This window comes from Hemicordylus capensis, chromosome 5 (assembly GCF_027244095.1).
Source record: "Hemicordylus capensis ecotype Gifberg chromosome 5, rHemCap1.1.pri, whole genome shotgun sequence".
NCBI classification, from domain to species: Eukaryota; Metazoa; Chordata; class Lepidosauria; order Squamata; family Cordylidae; genus Hemicordylus; species Hemicordylus capensis.
In genome coordinates, this window is record NC_069661.1 from 157,957,411 (window position 1) to 157,978,575 (window position 21,165).

Genomic DNA, 21,165 nt, shown 5'->3' on the forward strand with positions numbered 1-21,165 from the left:
TGGCAAGCAAGAGTATGACGGGTGGTGGGAGGTGGATGTGCGGTGGGCGAAGCTCCACCACCCTGAGGAGGAGGACAGTGAGGTGGAGGAAGGCTGTGGGGCCACCCTGAGGAAGAGGGTGAGGTGGAGGGAGGCTGTGGGGCCACCCTGAGGAAGAGGGCAAGAGGGTGATGGGCGGCGGGTGAAGCCCCGCCGCCGTGAGGAGGAGGACAGCAAGGTGAACGGAGGCGGAGGGAGGCAATGGCAGTGGGACGGCCTGGCCCTGGCCCTGGCCCCCTGGGGTGAGATGGCGGTGGCGGCATGGGGCAGGGGACGGCTGTGCCCAACTAGAGGTGCAGATGCTCTGTGACTGGGCCCACTAGTCAACTATGTTTTTTTTGTCCACTTCTATTTATTTACCCAACTCCTCTTTTAAAGATAAACCCAATATTTAAAAAATGTTTACCAGACCTCCTAAGAAAATGTTAATATTTTGTTTATGCATACAAATTACAGTGAGCCTGTTTTCTCCATCTTAAAGCAAATGTCAAAGAAAACTTAGATAAGACTTTTAATATGGGTTAGGGTTTTTATTGTAATACAATTAGACTTAAATGTGTATATAAAATGTCACAGTGACCTTTCATATTCCCATCTTTCCCTTAGAATAATCTGTTTATCTAACCCAGGGATTTTTCTTTTCTTTTGCCAGACATAGACATTCAACCCCTTCTCTCAGCGAAATGATGCATCACCACATTATGGTGTCTGCTACCCATTCCAACCTGGATCTCCAAAAAATGTTTGCCAAAGCTACCATTTTAGTAGGCCGTGCTTTGAACAGAATGAAAAGTCCCAATTTTGAATAGATTCCAGGATAAACGTACTGGCTGACATCATTAACTAATGAACTGAGGGTGCAGTGAGAGGCTGTGTTCTTCCAGCCGGACGCTTCCCTACTTCTGCGGTGAGTGTAGGTATGGGAAGAAGCAATTTTCACTGATCTTCCTTCCCTCTGGAATTGCTCTGTGCCTTCCAAAAATATGTCCCATCAGCTTTCCCATACTTCTTCTGGAGGAAGAGTCACACCCCACCTGATAAACAAAAGTATGACCCATGTTTAAGTAGTATATACACGTCTTGTTGCAGCACATAATTTGGAGCAGCACTAGCCACCTGAAGAAGGTGGTTAGGGCCAGAAGGAGGGTTAATAGGGTGGTAAGGAAGTCACTGCTATCTACCCAGGGAGTTTATATTTTACATCCAGGCAAATGTTATTTTTTGCCTCACTTGTACAGAGGGGTCAGAATTCACGTGTCTGCTGGGGTTAGGGGTGTGCAATTCAGATTTTTGGTGTTTCTATTTAGATCCAAATCGAAACACCCCCGATTTGTTTTTGGATCCAAATCTGACCCATCCAAATCACCCCAGATTCAATTTGGATCCAAATTAATCCAAATCTGAACTGATTCAGATCAAAAAATGGGTCCCAGGGCCAAAAGAGTGGGTTGGGGTGATAGGGCCTTATGGGTGGAGGCTACCACCCAAATTGCACAGGAATTGGGCAAAGGGCTGATTTGTGGGTGACTTGTTGAAGTTTTAGTGTCTTTGGGGCAGTTTGGGGGCATAAAGTGGGATCTGGGGCAGAAGAGTGGGGTGGGGTCGTAGTGCCTAATGGTTGGAGGCTACCACCCAAATTAAAGAGGGATTGGGCAACGGGCTGATTTTTGGTGAATTGTTGAAGTTCTGAGTGTAGATTCTCTGGTAGCAAATGAGATTTTCAATACAAACCATGAATCCTCCACTCCCATTTGCTATCAGATATTCCACACTCAGAACACCTCTGAAACAACAGAACTCTGTACCTCATGGGTTAGAAACCCATGGGGGTGGCTGGCACCCTCTGTTCACTACACCACCACTCACTCTGGGCCACCCCAGCGCCCCCCAATTGCAGTTATGGGGCTGCTGAACATGATGGAGAAAAACCTTAAAGATGCGTAAATTCAGCAAATCACCAAAAATCAGCCCTCTGCCCAAATCTTTTGAAAAAATTCTGGTAGCTTCATTGCCCCCCTTGGGCAGTACCACCAACCCCATAACGCTCCAGGCCACCCCTTTCCCCCCCAAGTGAAGCGATACACCTCCATTATACCTTATGGGGAAAACCCTTAAGGATGCGTAAACTTCAAAAATTCACCAAAAACCAGCCCTTTGCCCAATCCCCCTGCAATTTAGGTGGTAGCCTCCACCCTTTAGGCACTACAACTCCACTCTTCCACCCCAGATCCCACTTCATGCCCCAAATCTGCCCCAAAGACACTAAAACTTCAACAATTCACCAAAAATCAGCCCTTTGCTCAATCCCTCTGCAATTTTGGTAGCCTCTACCCATTAGGCACTTAACTTAAACTGAGTAGTACCTCACTGCTTTGCGGGTGGGAGTGGGGTGTTGTTGGTACATGGCAGTTGACAGTTGGCATTGTCAGAAAGACAGAAATGAAGATGTGTAATGAATCCTCATAAGGATTCATTGAGTGAAAGTTACTATACACCAAATAATCCAAACACTTGAAAAATAATGACCACACATTTTGCTCCATAACTCCACTTCTATAAGGGCTAGAGCTTAGCTTTTTTTGAAAAAAATGAAAGCTGGCAATCTGGGGGAATTAATAGGAGGGATACGAAACTCGAATCAATTCGAATCGATTCAGGCACAATTTGATTTATACCTGAATCTAGCCAATGGACCAGAGGGATGATTTGTTTTGTCTCCAAATCACCTGAATCAGCTAGATTCGGGTACAAATCGATTTTTTATCCGAATCACTTTGCACATCCCTACTGAGGTATATGATCTATTCATTCAAGATCTGCAGCAGGACATGAAAAATATTCTAATTAGCAGATGGAGCAAGATTTGTTCCCTCTATTGGCAATGTTCAGTGCAAGCAGGAAGGAAAGTTACAAGTAGGCTATGCTGGTGAACATCCTGAAGGATCAGCTTAGTGAAGGGTGAGTTCCCTTACTCCCTCTCAAGGCCAATTGGTTCAGGGGTATAGGGTGGGGTGATTACGCTTGGCCCTTGGCTCACTCATGGGATAGGGCCCTCTCAGCTAAACTTTGAGGGAGTTAGCAGTGAGTAACACAGATCTGTTCAATGGCTGATCTACTGCTTTAAGCCAGCGGGGTGTTGCCCATTCTGGTAATTTCTCTTTCAGCTCCCACCTTTAAGTGAGGAAGCCTGCACCTAATCAGTTCAGCTCAGTGTGGATGTTACTGTTTTCCTGCAGCAGAACTGTGTAGTTTAATAAAGTGGTGGCCATACGATGTCTCATGTCTTCATCCTGGGATGATTAAACCTTATGTAAGGTTTATTACGTACTTTTCTTAAGAGTCTGTATTGCCTCAAGTTTCTGAGAAGCAGTCAGCATCTGAATTCCACTGAGTCCCTGTGTGCAGCCTGGCTAAAAACTACATCTCTGTGACTGTGTCACTCTTAGTGACATGCAATGCTTGTGTGGTGAGAAATGCTTCTCTCTCTCTTTTAGGTTTAATGTAATAGCCCTTTCTCTGCTTTCAACAGTTCTTAACTCTGTTCACTCCAGTCTTTGCAGCGAAGAATTACAGGTAGAGATCTAGGGCAGTTAGATCGGATGTATGCCTTCATGGCACAAAAGGCATACAAAGCATTGGCAGGGCACAGAGCCCTTCATGCTCACTCAGAGTCTGGGAGACTGGCAGTGGTGTAGGTAATAGGAGGTGTCTTCATTTGTCATGGAGAAGTATAAACTGGGCAACTTGAGTTAGTTAGGAAGGCATAGTGAACTCTCTCACTTTCAGTGGTCTGGGACTATTCTGCCTTCCCACTGGGATCAGACAAAATTTATAGGTGTTACAATAATAAGGTTTCTTGTGCAAGTTATTGTTCACAACTCTTTGAAACTGATTATACAAGTGAACTCTGGTATTGATGGGGGTTCCATTCTCTGCTACAACCACAGATAACAGAACCATGGATAGCGTGTTATTTAGTCAATGGGACTTGGGGGTGTTGGGTTCCTGGAGGCTCTGAAAAAGGGGGGGGGTGACAAAGGATCCTGTTTTTTTAAAAAAAGATTGCCCTACCACGCTCTGCAGGTCTCCAGGTGTCCATCAATGCCCCCCCCCCCAAGTCTCACATTTGGCATTTTTTAATGAAAATAATCACCTTTTTGTTGGTTTTTGAACCACAAAATGGCTCCTCTCCTCAAAATAGAAGACGGAAATTACCTTGGAGGTCATTTTCAGCCACTCAGAACCCGCTCATACATGAAATTAACCCTTTGCAAACTTTTTTTCACATTTGCAAAATGGCTCCTCTCCTCAAAATGGCAGCCGGAAATTACCTTGGAGGTCATTTCCAGCCACCCAGAACCCACTGATACATGGAATTAACCCTTTACAAAAAGAGATTTATTTTTATCTCAGTATCTGAAAGATCTCCAAAGCCACTCAGTGGAGACAATTCTTATATGCTTATTAGAAGACAGGGACCCAACAATATCCCTGGCGGTTGCTAAATTTTGTTATACACTGACCAAACTAAGAGAAGCTAGAGCACAGCAATCGGTTACTGTCAAAGATTCCTGATTTTATATATTTGATGACATTTTAGACTTTGTTTCCATTATTTTCTTTTTACTGTGTATATTCTGCGTATATTGATGTTTGATCTAAGATCGTAAATAAACAACAACAACAACCCTTTACAAACTTTTTTCATGTATGGCAAGGTCAGGTGTCAATTACCCAACCATGGATATGCAAAACCACGGATGCTGGATATATGAAACTACGGATGTTGGATCCGCGAATGGCGAGGTTCACCTGTACTCTTGATTTGATGAGTTTCTATTTTACATTGATTCTCACTACATGCACTTTCTATATAGCACTCAGCCAAATGTGTCCTTTCAAAGATTGGCTTCTGAAGGTGACTCTTTTTCTGATAGGTGAGAATGTATTCCAAAACTAGTGCACATTTGAAATATGGTTGTTGTTGTTTTGGTGGGGTGGATTATTCATTTTAAATAGTATTTTTTTAAAAAAGAAAACACAAATAAATGAATCATGGAAAATTATATATTCTCTGTGTATCAGATTGTGTTTTCTAAACTGCCTGGGATTAGAACTGAAACAAAATGGGAAGTGGTATGAGAATATTGAGTGAATTGGTAGGTGCTACAAACTATGAATATTTATATATCACTTTTTGACAAAATTTCCCAAAGCGGTTTACATCGAGAAATACATTAAAAAAAAATAAGTAGAATGGATCCCTGTCTACAAAGGGCTCACAATCTAAAAAGAAACATAAGATAGACACCAACAACAGCCACCAAAGGGATGCTGTGCTGGGTCTGGATAACGCCAGTTGCTCTCCCCCTGCTTAATTAAAGAGCATCACTTTTAAAACTTTTAAAAGGTCCCTCTTTTCTTAGTTAGTGGACTAAGCCTAAGGTAGGCTACGGTTTTGTGTAGAACACCACATTTCATGTTCTTTCTTTTCAAACCAACTGACTGAGAATGATATAGAGGACAATGTTGGGAAACAAAAATAGCAGGCCATTTACTTTGAAGCACACACTCAGAAAGTCAGCCAAGGCCTGCAGAGTTGGAAGAAAGAGCCAACAAAAAGTAATATTGCATAAAATCAAAGTGATATTAATGAAAAGCTCCAAACACTGATATTAGGGCTGTATTAGCTTTAATCATCTATCCTTCTACAAGCACAGATTCAATATGTTATAGGGAAATATAGGGAAGTGGCCACTGATGCTTTTGAGATAGCCCAAGCACAGTTCTAAATCATGTAGATTGCCAAAACTGAGAAAATGTAATTAAGAGGCCTCTATGACTGTCTTCTTTCAAGAATATCAAGTCAATATTGCTATTCTGTATAATCTTTCCTCACAAGCCAACATTGTTGGCTAAATATGTTTAGGAAGAGGAACTTCTCGAGTAAACCAAGTTAATTATACTCCAGCTATGATGTACAATTCAGAGATCCATCTTCCTTCCCCAAACTACTTCAATGATTTTTATTATAGGTAGAAAGATTATTTTACCTCCAAGATAAAGGCTAACACATTGGTTCCTAACAATGTCCTCTTGTTAGTCAATAAGGCTGACATGTTGTTTCCTAATAATGCCCTCTTTCTCTCAGATTGCTATCTTCATTGCTTAAATAATATGATAGCATATGCTGGAATTACCATCTGGTTGACCCTTAGGAGATGAGGAAATCCTTGCTCATTAGGACATTCAGCACAGTTGTCCTAGGTTGTGAGGAGTTTGATTCAGGCTCCTTCCAGTTCGAACCAGTCCCCAGAGACCATGTTCTGTTGTAATGCTTTTAATGGCTTCTTTGCAGACAAAATCTCTTGTATTCGGGCCAACTTGAACTCCACTGTTTTTGCAGAGTCTACTAAGGTGGTGTCCAGCAATCCCTCCTGCAGTATTAGATTGGATCTGTTTCAGTCCTTGATGCCTGAGGATGTGGATAAGCTGCTTGGGGCGATGCAGCCTACAACTTGCTCTCTGTATCCTTGCCTGACTTGGCTTCTTCTGTCTAACAGGGAAATTTTTGGAGGTGGCCTAGCTAATATCATTAACTCATTGCTGTGGGAGGGTAGAATGCCTCCTTGTTTGAAGGAAGCAATGATTAGACCAATTCTTAAGAAGCCTTTCCTAGATTCCTCAGTGATTGTTAGTTATAGACCAGTCTCCCATGGCTGGGCAAGGTGATTGAGAGAGTGGTGGCTAACCAGCTCCAGGCAGCTTTGGAGGAAACTGATTATCTAGACCCATTTCAAACTGATTTTAGAGAAGGCTATGATTTTAAGACAGCCTTGGTCAGTATGATGGATGACCTCTACCAGGGAATCAACACAGAGAGTGTGACTCTGCTGGTTCTTTTGGCTCTCTCAGTGGCGTTTGATACCATTGACCATGGAATCCTTCTGGATCACCTGGGGGAGTTGGGGATAGGAGGCACTGCTTTGCAGTGGTTCCGCTCTTATCTCTCAGGCAGATTCCAGATGGTGGAACTTGGTGATGGTTGCTCTTTGAAATAGGAGCTATTATATGGAGTCCCTCAGGGCTCCATCCTGTCACCAATGCTTTTTAACATCTACATGAAACTGCTGGGTGAGATCATCAGGAGATTTGGTGCAAGGTGTTATCAGTATGCTGATGGCATTCACTCCCTAAATGCCTGCCTATAGGCTGTAATTGGCTGGATGAGGAACAACAAATTGAAGCTGAATCCAAGCAAGACAGAGGTGCTCATCGTGGGGGTTGGGAATTTGAGGGATGAGTTAGATCTTCCTGTGCTGGATGGGGTTACACTTCCTCAGAAGGAACAGGTATGCAGCTTGGGAGTGCTCTTGGATCCAGACCTCACCCTGGTATCCCAGGTGGAGGATATGGTCAGGAGTGCTTTCCATCAACTTTGGTTGATTCAACAGGTTATGTTATTATTCCTTGATGAGAACAATCTCAAAACAGTGGTGCATCAGCTGGTAACCTCCAGGCTTGACTACTGCAATGTACTCTATGTGGGGCTGCCTTTGTAAGTAGTTCGGAACCTTTAGTTAGTTCAAAATGTGGCAGCTAGACTGATCTCTGGGGTAACCCGGAGAGTCCATATTATGTCTGTTCTCAAACAGTTGAATTGGCTGCCAGTATGTTTCTGAGCAAAATACAAAGTGCTGGTTATCACCTTTAAAGCCTTGAGTAGCTTAGGTCTGGATTACCATAGAAAGTGCCTTCTTCTATATGATCCTCATTGCATGGTGAGGTCATCCGGAGAGGTCCATCCAGTGTTTCATCTGGAGAGGTCCATCTCCAGTTACCATCAGCATGTCTGGTGGTGACTAGGGATGTGCAGAAACCGATGTTTGGACAGATCAGTATATGTGTGTGGCAGTTACCTTTAAGGAGCAGGGAGGGTGCTCATCCCCCCACCGTGTTTCCCCTGCCGGTGCTGTTGCCAAAACAGCTGGTGGGGGCTGCTGCATACCTCCTTGCAGCCCCAGTAGGCTACCTCCCTTAAAGGTAACCCTCCACCGCCAAACTGTCCAAATGCTGGACCTCCAGACCGGTTTGTATTCAGACCTAGTGGCTACAACGGAACCGGGTCTTCTCTGTAGCTGGTCCGGGCTTGTGGAATGCACTCACTTTTAAATTGTTCTAAAGAGTTTTAATTGGTTTTAAATGACTCTGAACTGTTTTAAATTAGTTTTTACATTGTTTTAAGCAGTTTGTTTTAAATGATGTTTCTTTTTTTTAACTTGTGCACCACCCAAATCTCTTGGATGGAGTGGTATAAAAATGTAATAAATAAATAAATGAGTGGGAAAGGACCGTGGCCATGCTTGAACTAATCCATCTCCTGTTAGTCATAGGAGATATAGCCTGAATAGGGGATGAAATGTTTGAAGAACTGGACACCCTCTTCCTCTGTTTGTAATACAATTTTGTTCTTTTTGCTTGCAAACAAATGGTGATAGTGTTTGTGATGGTTATAGAACAGATGTGTAGATTAATTTAGAATCCTTTAATAATACATTTTGAAATAAATATAAAACATGCAGTAGATATGACTATTTATAATGATTCATACTATGCTTAAACAATTACTGGTTTTTTTTCTTTGAATGGCTTATATGAAGATTTCATTTCCATAATTAAAAGCAATCTAATACTGATTTACTGACTTCTTTTTTGCTTTAATTTTCTATTCTTAGATAGAACAAATGTGCTTAAGAAAAATATAGGTTTGCTGCCACAGTCACAGTGTTTGAAGAATAATGAAGTGTGCAAGTAATAAGCATATTAATATGATGATAGCCTGGTTTGTGTATCACAGTATCAGATCTGTTGTATCCAGGAACTGGGTGCACAGGGTAGCCAGGCCTCCTGGTGCCAATGCACTCATAGCAGTGCCATTTGCTCTTTCTGCATTCAATGCTCGCCTGCTGAGGAAAGTGCTCAATGCAGGGAAAGATTCTCCCTCTGATTAAGAAACTTCAGGTGACCAGGATTCTGAATCAGAGGTAGATCTCTCACTGTGTTCTGTAGACAAGCATTACCATGGGTAGAGCAGGAAGAACAGCTATTGAGCATGTTCTTGTCGGGAGGTATGGGGATGACAATACATCACTAAGGTTATGTTATTATTTCCTAAAATGCTATCTGGGTATATGTTAGTATAATAACAAATACTGGCCAACATCCTGACAAAAGCATACAGCTGTTTCCCTGCTTCTGAAGCACAGGCACTCCAGAAGCGCTCTTTGAAAGCAGAAACATGTCCTGAGAGTTGGCCCAAGGCCTATTTAGTCCAGCATCCTGTTTCAAACAGTGGTCCACCAGATGCCTCTGGAAAGTCCACAGGCAGGGGGTGAGGGCTTAGCCTCTCTCCTGCTGTTGCCCCCTGCAACTTGTATTTAGTGGCATCTTGCTTCTGAGGCTGTAGGTGGCCTATAGACACCTGGTGGCTAGTAGCCACTGATAGATCTGTTCTCCATGACTTTGTCTCAGCCCCTTTTGAAGCCATCCAAGCTAGTTGCCATCACTGCATCCTGTGGCAGAGAATGACATAGGTTAATTATGTGCTGTACAAAAAAGTACTTAATTTTGTCAGTCCTGAATTTCCCGACCTTCAGTTTCATGAGATGACACATGGTTCTAGTGTGATCCTTGCTCATGTCACCAAAAATCAACCATGAACCGAATCACCCGAATTTTTCGGGTCCGAAATTCGGGTGATTCGGCTCGTACCCGGAAAAATTCGGGGGACATCGGGGGTGATTTGGTTCGGCCCCGAATCACCCAAAATTGTTCGTTTCGGGCACAGATCGTTCTGTGCCCGAAATTTTTTGCACATCCCTACCAGTTACCAATCCACAGATGAACTTATCCCCTTATCCCATGACTGCTAGGTTTATACAAGAGCCTTCGGTGGGGAGCTTTGTCAAAAACATTTTGAAAGTCCAGGTATATTATGTCAACCAGATCACCTTTGTCCACATGCCTGTTGACACTCTCAAAGAACTCCAAAAGTTTAGTGAGGCAAGACTTTCCCTTGCAGAAGCCATGCTGGTCCTCCTTCAACAAGGCATGTTCTTCTGTGTGTTTAACAATTTTGTCCTTAAGTATGATTTCCATCAAAATTATTTTCTTTTGACAGAAGCATGCATGCACCATTAGTCAGGATATCGTCCACTGTATCTGTATTTATCTTGTCTGTCTCCATCCATCCATCTAATTATGTAATTAAAAATATATTGCATTGCAAGTAATGTGCTCACACTTCACGTCTAATCATGTACAGACATTCTTTGTAATTACTCTAAAAGAATAGTAATTACTGAGATTGAGATGATATTGAAAATAAAATATCTTTAAGCTCAAAGTAAGATCAGGATAAGATATTTAAGATAAAAAGAGATTTTATAGAATATTGTAATTTGACTGACGAAGTTTTTGTTTGCATCCCCCCCCTGCATATACCGTATATACTCGAGTATAAGCCGAGATACCTAATTTTGCCTAAGAAACCAAAAAACTGATTGACTCGAGTATAAGCCTAGGGTGGGAAATGCAGCAGCTACTGGTGAGTTTCAGTAATCAAAATAAATGCCAATAAAATTACATTAATTGAGACATCAGTGGGGTATATTGTGACCAGTATGTATGGTACTTTATTACAGGAGGACATTGTAGCATGGGCAGATAGATGACTCGAGTATAAGCCGAGGCTGATTTTTTCAGCACATTTTGGCTGCTGAAAAATTTGACTTATACTCGAGTATATACGGTATTTATTTGGTTATAGAAATTGTATGAATGCATATAGGCTTTAGCAGATATATGAGTTTTCTTGAAAATCTTGACTTCAAAATCTCCCTTCATTTGCATAATATTTGCATTATTTTTTATTTAAAAAGATATTATGCAATTGTTTCTGATGCATCTTATTTGACCTATTTATATAGTGGCGGGGGGAAACCACCACCATTTTTAATTTTCTTTCATGTCTCAAACACTTTTCATGTAAGCAAGTAGAAATTTTAGAAACTGAAAAATTTCCACAGGAAAACATTGTTTTCAGAAAATTTTCAAGTAAAATTTCCATTTTGGCAAATTTCCACCCCACATCTCTAATCTTTAGCATGTGCTATTCTAAGTGCTATGAAAATCGTTATTTATTTATTTATTTATTTAACATATTTTACACCACCCAAAACTTACATCTCTGGGTAGTTTACAACAAAAAAGAAAGAAAGAAAGAAAAAGTAGAACATTAGTTAAAACAAAAACAAAACGTTTAAAACATTGCAACAATTTAAAAATATTAAAACAATATTTTAAAACAGCATTAAAACCATTAAAACAATATTAATTAAAATCCTGGGTGAACAGATGCGTCTTTAATGACTTTTTAAAAGCTGTCAGAGATGGGGAGACTCTTAATTCACTAGTGAGCGCATTCTAAAGCAGCAGTGGAGAAGGCCCGTCCCTGAGTAGGCACCAGACGAGCTGGTTTCAACTGCAGACACACCTCTCCTGATCATCTCAATGGGCGATGGGGCTCATGAAGTCATGATGAAGAAGACATTCTCTTAAATACCCAGGGCCCAAGCTGTTTAGGGCCTTATAGATAGGGAAGTGCACGGAACTGCTGCTAGGTGGTTCAAAGCTGGCAGGGGTGCCTCTTCAAGGGTGGGGAAGGGTCCACTCACCCCTCCCGCCACTTCCCCCCTGCCAGCACTGGTATTTTTAGTATCCCGTTGGGGTGGCAGCGTACCACCCTGCTGCCCCGTTGCACTCCTTTTCCAGACATTACCAGAAGGTGCTGATGCACCCCCACATGCTGGCATGGGTGCACGCACATCACGCACGTCTGTGCCGAAAGGAGAGAAAGAATGAAAGAGGCACCCCTGCCGGCTTTGAACTTCGAGCCAGTGCTGCGTTCAAACCGGTTCGGAGGCCTGTAAAAGGGCCTCCGAACTGGTTCGTGCAGATTCCTACTTACAGATTATAACCAACACCCTGTATTTTGCCCGGAAACATATTGGCAGCCAGTGTAGCTCCTTCAGTATGGGAGTAATATGGTCTCTCTGAGATGACCCAGAGACCAACCTGGCTGCCACATTCTGGACCAACTGTAATTTTCAGACTACATACAAGGGCAGCACCACATAAAGAGCATTGCAGTAATCCAGTCTAGAGATTACCAGCAGATGTACCACTGTTTTGAGGTCATTCATCTCAAGAAATGGACGCAGCTGGCGTATCAGCCAAAGCTGATTGAAGGCACTTCTGGCCACTGCCTTAACCTGGGACACCAGGGAGAGGCTTGGATCCAGACGCACCCCTAGAATGCATACCTGTTCCTTCTGGAGAAGTGTGACCTCAGCCAGAACAGGTAGATCAAAATTGTCTCTCGATTTTTGATGCCATACAATGAGTACCTCCATCTTATCTGGATTCAGTTTCAGATTGTTATCCCTCATGCAGCCCATCACCGACTCCAGGCAGGCATTTAGGGAGGTTATACCCTCTCCTGATGATGCTGGCATGCAGAAATAGATTTGGGTATCATCACCGTACTGATAGCACCCTGCACCAAATCTCCTAATGATCTTTCCTAGTGGTTTCATGTGAACAACATGGAGCAGTTTGATTTAATGCTCAAAACAGCCACAGTGATAAAATGATTGATAGACCTGAATACCACTGTGCAAGAAAATGTGGTCTTCACACTGTGGTTTGGAAATCCAAGTAGATTTCTTTACTGATACCAAGATAGTTTCAGCTGAAAATGGGTCAGAGAGAGCCCGAGCAGGTTACAAACCCAACCAGACACCAAAGACAACTTGCAAAGTACATCACACAGTCTTATCAGGTCAAAAGAGGAAGTTACATCATTTGTCTTAGTTTACTCAAACACTGCAATCAGTTAGCTGGACGGTTACACATGTATATTAAACAAGGATGTTACATCCACAGATCATCGCAACTCTGCATGATAGATTGCTCCAGCAAAGTGCAGCTGCCATCACTGTCTGCTAAAGCATTATTCAAATCTCTAGGGGCCTTTTCCCCGATATCTATTTCAAGCCAAACCCCATGCTTGCCATTTCCTGCCTGCACTGCTAAGCTAGTTGTCCTGTTTTCTCCTTTAAAAGCAATTCTGCTCAAACAGCTCTAGCATCAAACCAACAAGATGTCTTCGGTTTGGTCAAGCAAGCAAAGCAATTCGCACTATTTCCCCCTTTAGAACTTATCAGTTCAATATCTCCATCACATCTGCGTGCCCATTGATCTCACCAATCTCACCTTCTGATTCATCTTTATATGTTCTCTCCTGCTCAGTCTCTGGCAAGCACAAAGTGGCATAAGTGCTTTCTTCTGGGCTTAGGTCAAGCATAGCTATATAGTTAGGCCTTGTTATTTGTTCAGTCACCTCCGCGCCCTTCCTACAGAGGCACTGGATACAACACTGATTGTGAGGAACAAGCAAAAGGAACTGTGGCTGGGAGGCTCGAAGGCGGTGGGGGTCTATCTTTAAGAGTGGGGTACTTTCCCCCCCACCGGCATCTGTGTGTTTCAAAGCCCATTGTACCTCCCTGCTGCCCTGTTGCCCTCATCTTCTGGATATGACCAGAAGTCACTGGTGTGCCTGCATGTGTAGTTGCATGCACATGCTGGTGCGTTCAGGTGCATTGGCGACTTACGGTCATATCCAGAAGATGAGGGCAACAGGGTGGCAGGGAGGTACGCTGCCACCCTGATGGGCTTTGAAGCACATGGACATCAGCGGGGGGGAAGTGGTGGGAGGGGTAAGTGCACCCTCCCCCATTCTTAAAGATAGACCCCCTCCACCTTCCGCAAACCGGTTCGGAGGTTCATAAAGGGCCTCCAAACCAGTTGCATGCACATCCCTAACAAGCAATAGATCCAGATGAAAATGTCAACACCACACAATAACCAAGATATGAAGGTCCTTCCCCACAAACCAAACACTGAACAGAACCAAGAAAGGGGATTCCAATCTTCAGCTAGATGATATTAGCTCTCTGTCGTATCATGTATCCCTTTAATGGCTTTGGACGCATTTCCTGAGTTGACTGGCACCAAAACACTCAATTTCTGAAATCAGAGCTCTTTTGGCATGGTGAGACCAGTGGTAGAAAAAGGCATCCTTGTTAAACACCTTAGTTGTCTTTGGTCTCTTTGGCAAAATGTGTAAGGCTGAAATTACATAGCCTGGACAACAGGAGCCAACCTATTCGGGTGGTAGCCAAGGCCAGGTTGTTTAAGTCTGGAACCTGGGCATCTCTTTTGTTATAAGGACAGGTCCAATCAGGGCATGCGGAAGCCGCCCCCCCCCCCATTCTTGGGACCAGGTGAAATTGTTCTTTAATGTTATGCTTATGGCAGTTCTACAGGTATCTCCACAGGTCAAGTAATATTTGCATTTGCTACTCCCTAGCTGCACAACAGTAGGGGTGCTGACAGGTAATTCTAATTGTCTTTCACACACTATACCTTCTGGAGTCCAGGCCAGTTCCAGAGGGGTTAGCCACACAGATCCATCCCATATAGAGTATATGTTTTCTTCCATAGAGTTATATGGTTTGTTGCGTGTCTCCTGAATGGCTTCCTGAAACTTGGAAACAGTTTATAATCAAATGAAATGCTTTTGTTGCTGCCATAGCATGGGTGGCTGTCGTGGGATTGGAATGTTTTATCCCGTTTGTCATAATGGAACTTGTTAAGAGCTTCTATAAAGATACAAAATCATCGGGGCTAAAATATGAGATATTTTTGGAGGGGCGGAATATAAATAAAATAAGGAGGAGGAGGAAGAGGAGGAGGAATGACTATAAGAAGTATCCCAGAATGAGAGCTAGAAGGCAAGTGGGTTCAGACTCAGCAATCAGATTGATTTGCAAGTTGTGAGTCTTTATAACCTTAGAGCCACATACTTATTGTTTTGCAGAATGAGAAGCAGAGACAGTAAGAGGACTATCCAGCCACCAATGCAAAAGCTCCGACTGCTTGGGCTACTGCACTGCAGCCACTGCCTTCAAGCAGGGTGGCAGTCCTGCAGCCACAAGATCAAGAAGTGTGCTGTAGTAGATGACTGGACAATGCAAATCTCAATGAACCTGTGTAAAAACAGACTAAGAACAACCTTAGACTCATGACAGTAAAGAATTAATAGTTTGATCTGGAAGGCTAAGAGCAGGGGCTGCTTCCAATGAGGCTTTTAGGGTTCCAAAAGATCCTTTTCTTTCAGGGGTCCACTGTAACGGCTCCTGCACAGTAACATGAGTAAAGGCTGACAAGGATGTCCCATAGGCAAAAACCCACCAAGTCAGCTGACCTTGCCCACAGGTAAAAGCAAACAGGTACTGGGAGTCTGTGTGGACTGGAATACACTCTGAGAAATAGGTAGCCTCAGATGGAATGCAAGATGGAATAGTGATTGGGTTAGGAACCAAGGGGGTGGGGAGGAACAACTATAGAATTTACAGCTCTTAACATTTTGAACAAACCTCCAGGTGTCCTTGCCTCGCTTCTTATCAGGAAAAATTGTCTGCAGATTCTTACAAGTACCCTCTATTCCAACAGTGAGGCAATAACAGGTATTTTCCTCAGCTCCCAGATGAAGGGAATACTGTGATTTCTTCAGGGCAAAGACTTAGATGGGTTAACTTTAACTTGTACTGGGTCTGCTGTTTCAAATTCTGCCAACTTCATTGGCATAAGATGCCCAAAGAGACTCAGGGACCTGTGCCAACAATTCATGAATTTGCTGAGAGTGTTCTTCAACAAGACCTGGGAGAATTTGAGGCATCATAGGGTACGGATGGAAACAGGACAGTAATGGGGTACACAGTGTTCAGGTATATAAAAAAAATGCCATCTGGTGATCAATAGATGGTGCAGTTCCATTGCATAACAAATCTGTTTGTCATTTGCATAACAAGTCTGTCAGCTGAAGACAGATCTATGCTTGGCTTATCATGAGGCATGACCAGCATCAGGATACACGTGTGCTGCCCATCACCATTTCTCTCCCAGCTGGCAAGCCGTTTCATCACTGGTTGGACGTTTCCTTTTTCTCCATCACTTATGGGCATGGAACAGAGCCACAAGGAGCATGGCCAGCATTCACACACAGAAGCACTGCCTGATGCTCTCTCTCAGAGGCTGGTGGACTGTGCAAAGTTGGCAGGCAGAGCTGCTGCTATGATTTGCATTGATCTTTCCTTTTCTGTGTCTCCTGAAAAATATGTCCCTGAGGATCATGTGACCCTCAAGGACATGTTTTTGGAAGGCACAGTTGGCTTCACAGAGAAGGGTGAGATCAGCACAAACTGCAGTACTGCATTCATATTTATTTTGATATTTATTCTCTGACCGGCAGACCCTACAAAGGCCCTACAGGAATCAGCTAAAATGCAACAAACCCATTCAGGGGGAAAAAATTCATACCAATATTAGCAACATTAAACAATAATATATTTTTAAATAACTAATATCTAAGATCTGAGAAACAGCTAGGGAACATAAATTTAGTTTAAATTCACTTATGTATTTAAAAGATGTATGTCCTGCTTTTTGGACCCTAACATGATGAAGTGGCTTAGCTTAATAAAAAGAGAGGGGGGAAATAACAAAATCAAATGCCAAAGGTCTTAAGCAAATGCTGAAAATCCATCAATGGGGGAACCAGGCATGTTGTAATAGATCACAGAGTTCCATGACCTGGAAGGCACAACTGAACAGGCCCTTTATAGAAATGCTGAGCATTAACATAGTAATCGTTTCCTTGTTTGGCAGTGGCAGAGAACTGAGTTAGACATTATTTCCCCTAAGGAATTTATCACAGAGTGCTTGCTAGAGCAAAGGCTGCATGTATGGCTTGTACCATTTAAGAGCTCTTGAAATGCATGTATAGATGCAACATTTTTGTGCTGGTGCCAACACTGTTAAGTCTACAGCATTGTATTGTAAGCACTGTAGGTACAATGCTGTCGTGTCAGGAGCTTTTCAATATTATGTCTAAAGAGCTACGATGATTTTCTGTGAAAAAACACAAGAATGCATGCTGCTTGTATCCAAAACAGAGTTTTCAATGATTATTTAGAAGACCTGCCCTGGAACTTGTACTGTGTCATAATTTTCCTAACAGTGGCCATTGTGGGAGTGATGTTATAAAACAGTTAAAAAATCCTTTGATTACTGCTCTCCCCTTGCTAAAGAAAAAGAGGCTATATTTTAAAACATTTGCTAGGGCTAACTGTGTTGCACATTTATTGTAGTTGTATGGGAGCCAACCCTTAGGCCAGGTTGTGACTTTTTAAAAAAAGAATCTATAGTTGTTTAAAAATAGTTACTATGGTTACAATTATGCTTATGGATTATTCATTGTTGACTAGGAAGGAGTTATTCCTTCCTATTTATCTCTGAGAAATGCAAGATGGCTCTTGGGCTGTGTGACAGGTATTTGGCTGCAGGTTCCTTTGACAGCTCCTTTTATTGATCTCATTGCCTTCTGTCAATATTTTTGCTAATGACCAGCCTCTTAGGTGTTGATTAATCTCAGCTCCCTAAAAATGTTAGGACCAATTAGATAGGGCTCAGGAGAATTGAATTGAATGGAACAATGCTAGCCAGAGTACTTGCTGACCCAGATTTCATTTCCCCTAAAAACGCTCTCTTTTAGCCAATAGTTATTTTTAATTATGAAAAGTTCCCCCCACCAACATGGTCAATATGCTTCAAGTACTAATAATTCTGTGTCTTGTTCAGCTTAATGAGTAAGAATGACATTTGGAATCTCATTTGCCATCTGCATAGACAGATAAAGGTGTTTTGGGAAAACATTTAAAATGAAAATACTGTATGGCTAAAAGTATTTAGGTTTGTTTTCCTTTTAAAGAAATAAAACAGCTTGAAATGTGCACTTAGCAAGGTGATTTGCTCATACAGAAGACATTTGTCATTTTTCAGTGAACATGCATATGGACAATTGCTAACCCTAGTGTTGAGAGTTGATAATACGGAAGACAATTTCATTATAACATTCTGAAAGACCGCCTGTTTTCTAACTAGATGTTCTTCCAAATAGCCTCTAGCTGAAGAAAATTATCACCAGAGCCTAGTGAGATTAAAAATAAAGATTGCTGAATCATCTCCCACAGACCCTCTTGTATGCTGAGTAGAACAACATTGGTTTATGAAAAATAATCCCCTTAATCTTATATTGGGCTGGATCTAAAATTTGCACTGTGTGTGCTTACTGAAGCTTTTTTTGTTTATATATGTATTCCCCACCCCTAACAGGGAATATCATCCCTCAGTCTGCACTTGATAAAGTTATTTGTCCACATCATCTGCAATGTTATGAGGCTGGAAGAAGGGTTCTGCCCTTGCAGAGCAGCTAGGCGATAGGTGCTTTGAAGGCCTTTTCTCAACCCAGTGTGAATGGAGGTGGAGGGGGCAAGCACATTTTTCTCTCTCTCTCCTCTCCCAAAGCCTACCCCCCCAGGAATATGTTCCTGAGGCCTGCACGACCTTCAGTGACATATTTCTGAAAGTTAAAATGGCTTTTGGAGGGAGGAGAGAGAAGCAAAAATAATTTCCTGATCCCTTCCACCTGTGCTGCACTGTGAAAGAAGCCTTCAACACAGCTATTCTCCAGCTGCTTTGCAGACACACTGCCCTTTCCCCACCTTCATAGCACTGTGGAAGAAGTGGCATATTTGAATATTCAATGTTGGCTGTGCAAACATATTAAGTCCTACACATTGGTCTCACTATCACATTGCTGTCATTTCTCTGTTCAATGTCTCCTTTTCTTTCTTTTTACAAAGAGCAGAAAAACAAAATAAAGCCAACAGTCAAAACACTAATTTGGAAAGGGAAATATGCAAGTGGGATTTTCAGAATAAAAGCTGCTGATTTCCTGAGAGAGAGAGAGAGAGAGAGAGAGAGAGAGAGAGAGAGAGAGGCAGGCAGGCAGGCAGACTAGCCACAGCTAAACTGAGGTGGTTAGAAAAAAAGTTGGATAAAAACACTATTAATGACTGTGATGTAAGTGGCCTTTGTGTGGTGCCGTAAATGGCCTCCATGCATGCACGGTGGTTGGAACTGGGCCACACTCTGGCCCATGGTGTAGAGGGGGATCAAGAGGACTGCTCAGCAAGAGCCTCCCCCACCAACACCAGGGAGCCACTGCTGCGAGAGCTAGTAAGGTGCCCTCTCACCCCCCCAACCCCTTTTTAGATAGGCAATTTCCCTTTGCTTACAATGAGGAATCCTTACCAGATTCTGCTTTACAAGCAAGACAATTGAACAGAGCTCAGCAGCTTGAACTGAACCACCGCCAGTTCTAACCAACAGTTCTAACCAACTGGGCAGTTCAGTTCAAATTCAGTTTGAATTCGAACCAAACTGCCCATGCCGGTTTCGTGCACACCCCTAGTACTATACATGCTTGCCACTTGATTTTTTTTTTTACACATATAAATTCACTCTTTAAAATTATAAAAAAGAAACCTCTTCTCTGTCCACAGCCAGTGTAACTTTTCTCCAGCCCCTTCTTACGTACAGACCACGACTTGCATAACCAACACAATGGTTTTTCTGTGTAAACCGCCCTGAGCCATTTTTGGAATGGCAGTATAGAAACTGAATAAATAATAATATGCAAGCAAGCAGAAATCCTTAGTTCTTAAGAGATAATAACTCAGGCAAAACAATATTCATATTATTAGGAAAGTGAGACCAGCTCCATCCTAAACATGTGTTCTTAGAAAAGTTACTAAAATAGTAGTGGCATTGATTTCACTGCAGTTCACTTCCAAGCATAGTTTCAGCATAATTCTATTATGTTTACTTGGAAGTAAGCCCTGCAGAATTGAATGAGACTTGTTCTCAAGGAAATCTGCACAAGGATGGCAGTATTTCAGCCTGCTCAGAAGTACCCTTGTGTCACATTGCCTTGCCTTGGTAGGGGGCTATGCCTTTCATAACGCCTTGCTTGTTGGTACTGGCAATACTTCATTCATTTTTTTTCACTGAGCCAACTCAAAAGGCTAGTCAGAGAAATGGAGATTCACCAGTGGTGCTGGCATATGGGATCTCTGTGCCTCCATGTATGCACATTTGACTCCATACACTCCACCAGTGTGCATTAGATAAGGATGGGATCGTGTATGATAATATGAGATATATGCATAATAAAAGCCCCCAGCTTCATCCTACATCTCACCCACCCCCACCCCAACTATTCTTCAGGACTGTGTTTTTGGAATTCTGCCTCTTCCCTTTTGTTGCCTCAAACAATTGCTTGGCTGAATTGGTGGTTGAGACATCCTTTATCACACACTCAAACAATGTGTTATGATCAATAGCCCTAAATAATCTCTATATCTGCATTATTCAACTTTTCATCTTTATTAGTTTCATTAACATTTTAAGTCTTCTATCTTGTGTGTTGCAGCTGTTCCTCTATTTAATTACTAACTGGAAATTCAGAATAATTAACAGTTGGTGGTGGTTGTGTTTTTTGTTTTTTTTGTTTTTGTTTTTTGGCTTCTTTCATTTCTAAATGAATGCTGCAGCACAAATTTAGATACCTCCTTTCTTTTTAAAATACTGTGTTGTTGTCTGTTTAGAAACAGAAAGTTGATATTTAGTTACGCATTGCTAGAGATCTATAATATGAAATTACCAGTTTTGATCAACTTCGTGGCTAAAATGAATTTTATATTATGGGCCCATTTGAACAAAAAGTGAAACAGTGGGTAGGCTTACCTATGGTTAACCTCAGAAGGCAAGAATCATACCGCAATCTGACAGCTGCAGTTCCATTGACTCCACCTGCATTCCCCCTCCTTCTTCCTCTTCCACTGAGCACATCTCTTGCCCATCAACCGTTAGTTCTGATATGAGAGGGGATGTGCTTGCAGGAGGAGCTTCTGCAAAACCCCAGGTTAGTGATTTCAAACTATACAGTGGGGTCGACAGAGCTCCACTTCCAGCAACGTACCAAACTTCAAACTGAGGGTTCAATCTGTGATTTGGAGGTGGCAATGGAATTGCAATTGC

At 42.3% G+C, this 21,165-nt stretch overlaps 1 protein-coding gene and 1 long non-coding RNA gene across 11 annotated transcripts in view; one reads left to right on the top strand and one right to left on the bottom strand.

The window, feature by feature from the left end:
* Positions 1–21,165, top strand: part of TAFA5 (TAFA chemokine like family member 5) — a 501,003-nt gene that overhangs the window by 315,771 nt on the left and 164,067 nt on the right. For 3 of the 10 annotated variants that reach the window (XM_053253369.1, XM_053253374.1, XM_053253371.1), the window contains one exon: positions 6,446–7,566. The exons of the other annotated variants lie outside the window; for them this stretch is intronic. In XM_053253369.1, coding sequence (XP_053109344.1) covers positions 6,446–6,771 — 326 coding nt within the window. In that variant the 3' untranslated portion in view covers positions 6,772–7,566. Of the gene's footprint in view, positions 1–6,445; positions 7,567–21,165 lie in introns of those variants that run through there. 10 annotated transcript variants of the gene reach the window in all.
* Positions 866–19,458, bottom strand: LOC128326479 (uncharacterized). Its single transcript, XR_008308073.1, has 3 exons — positions 19,378–19,458; positions 14,587–14,707; positions 866–1,073 (listed from the first exon to the last, which is right to left on the bottom strand). It is a non-coding gene; the product is annotated as an uncharacterized LOC128326479 (long non-coding RNA).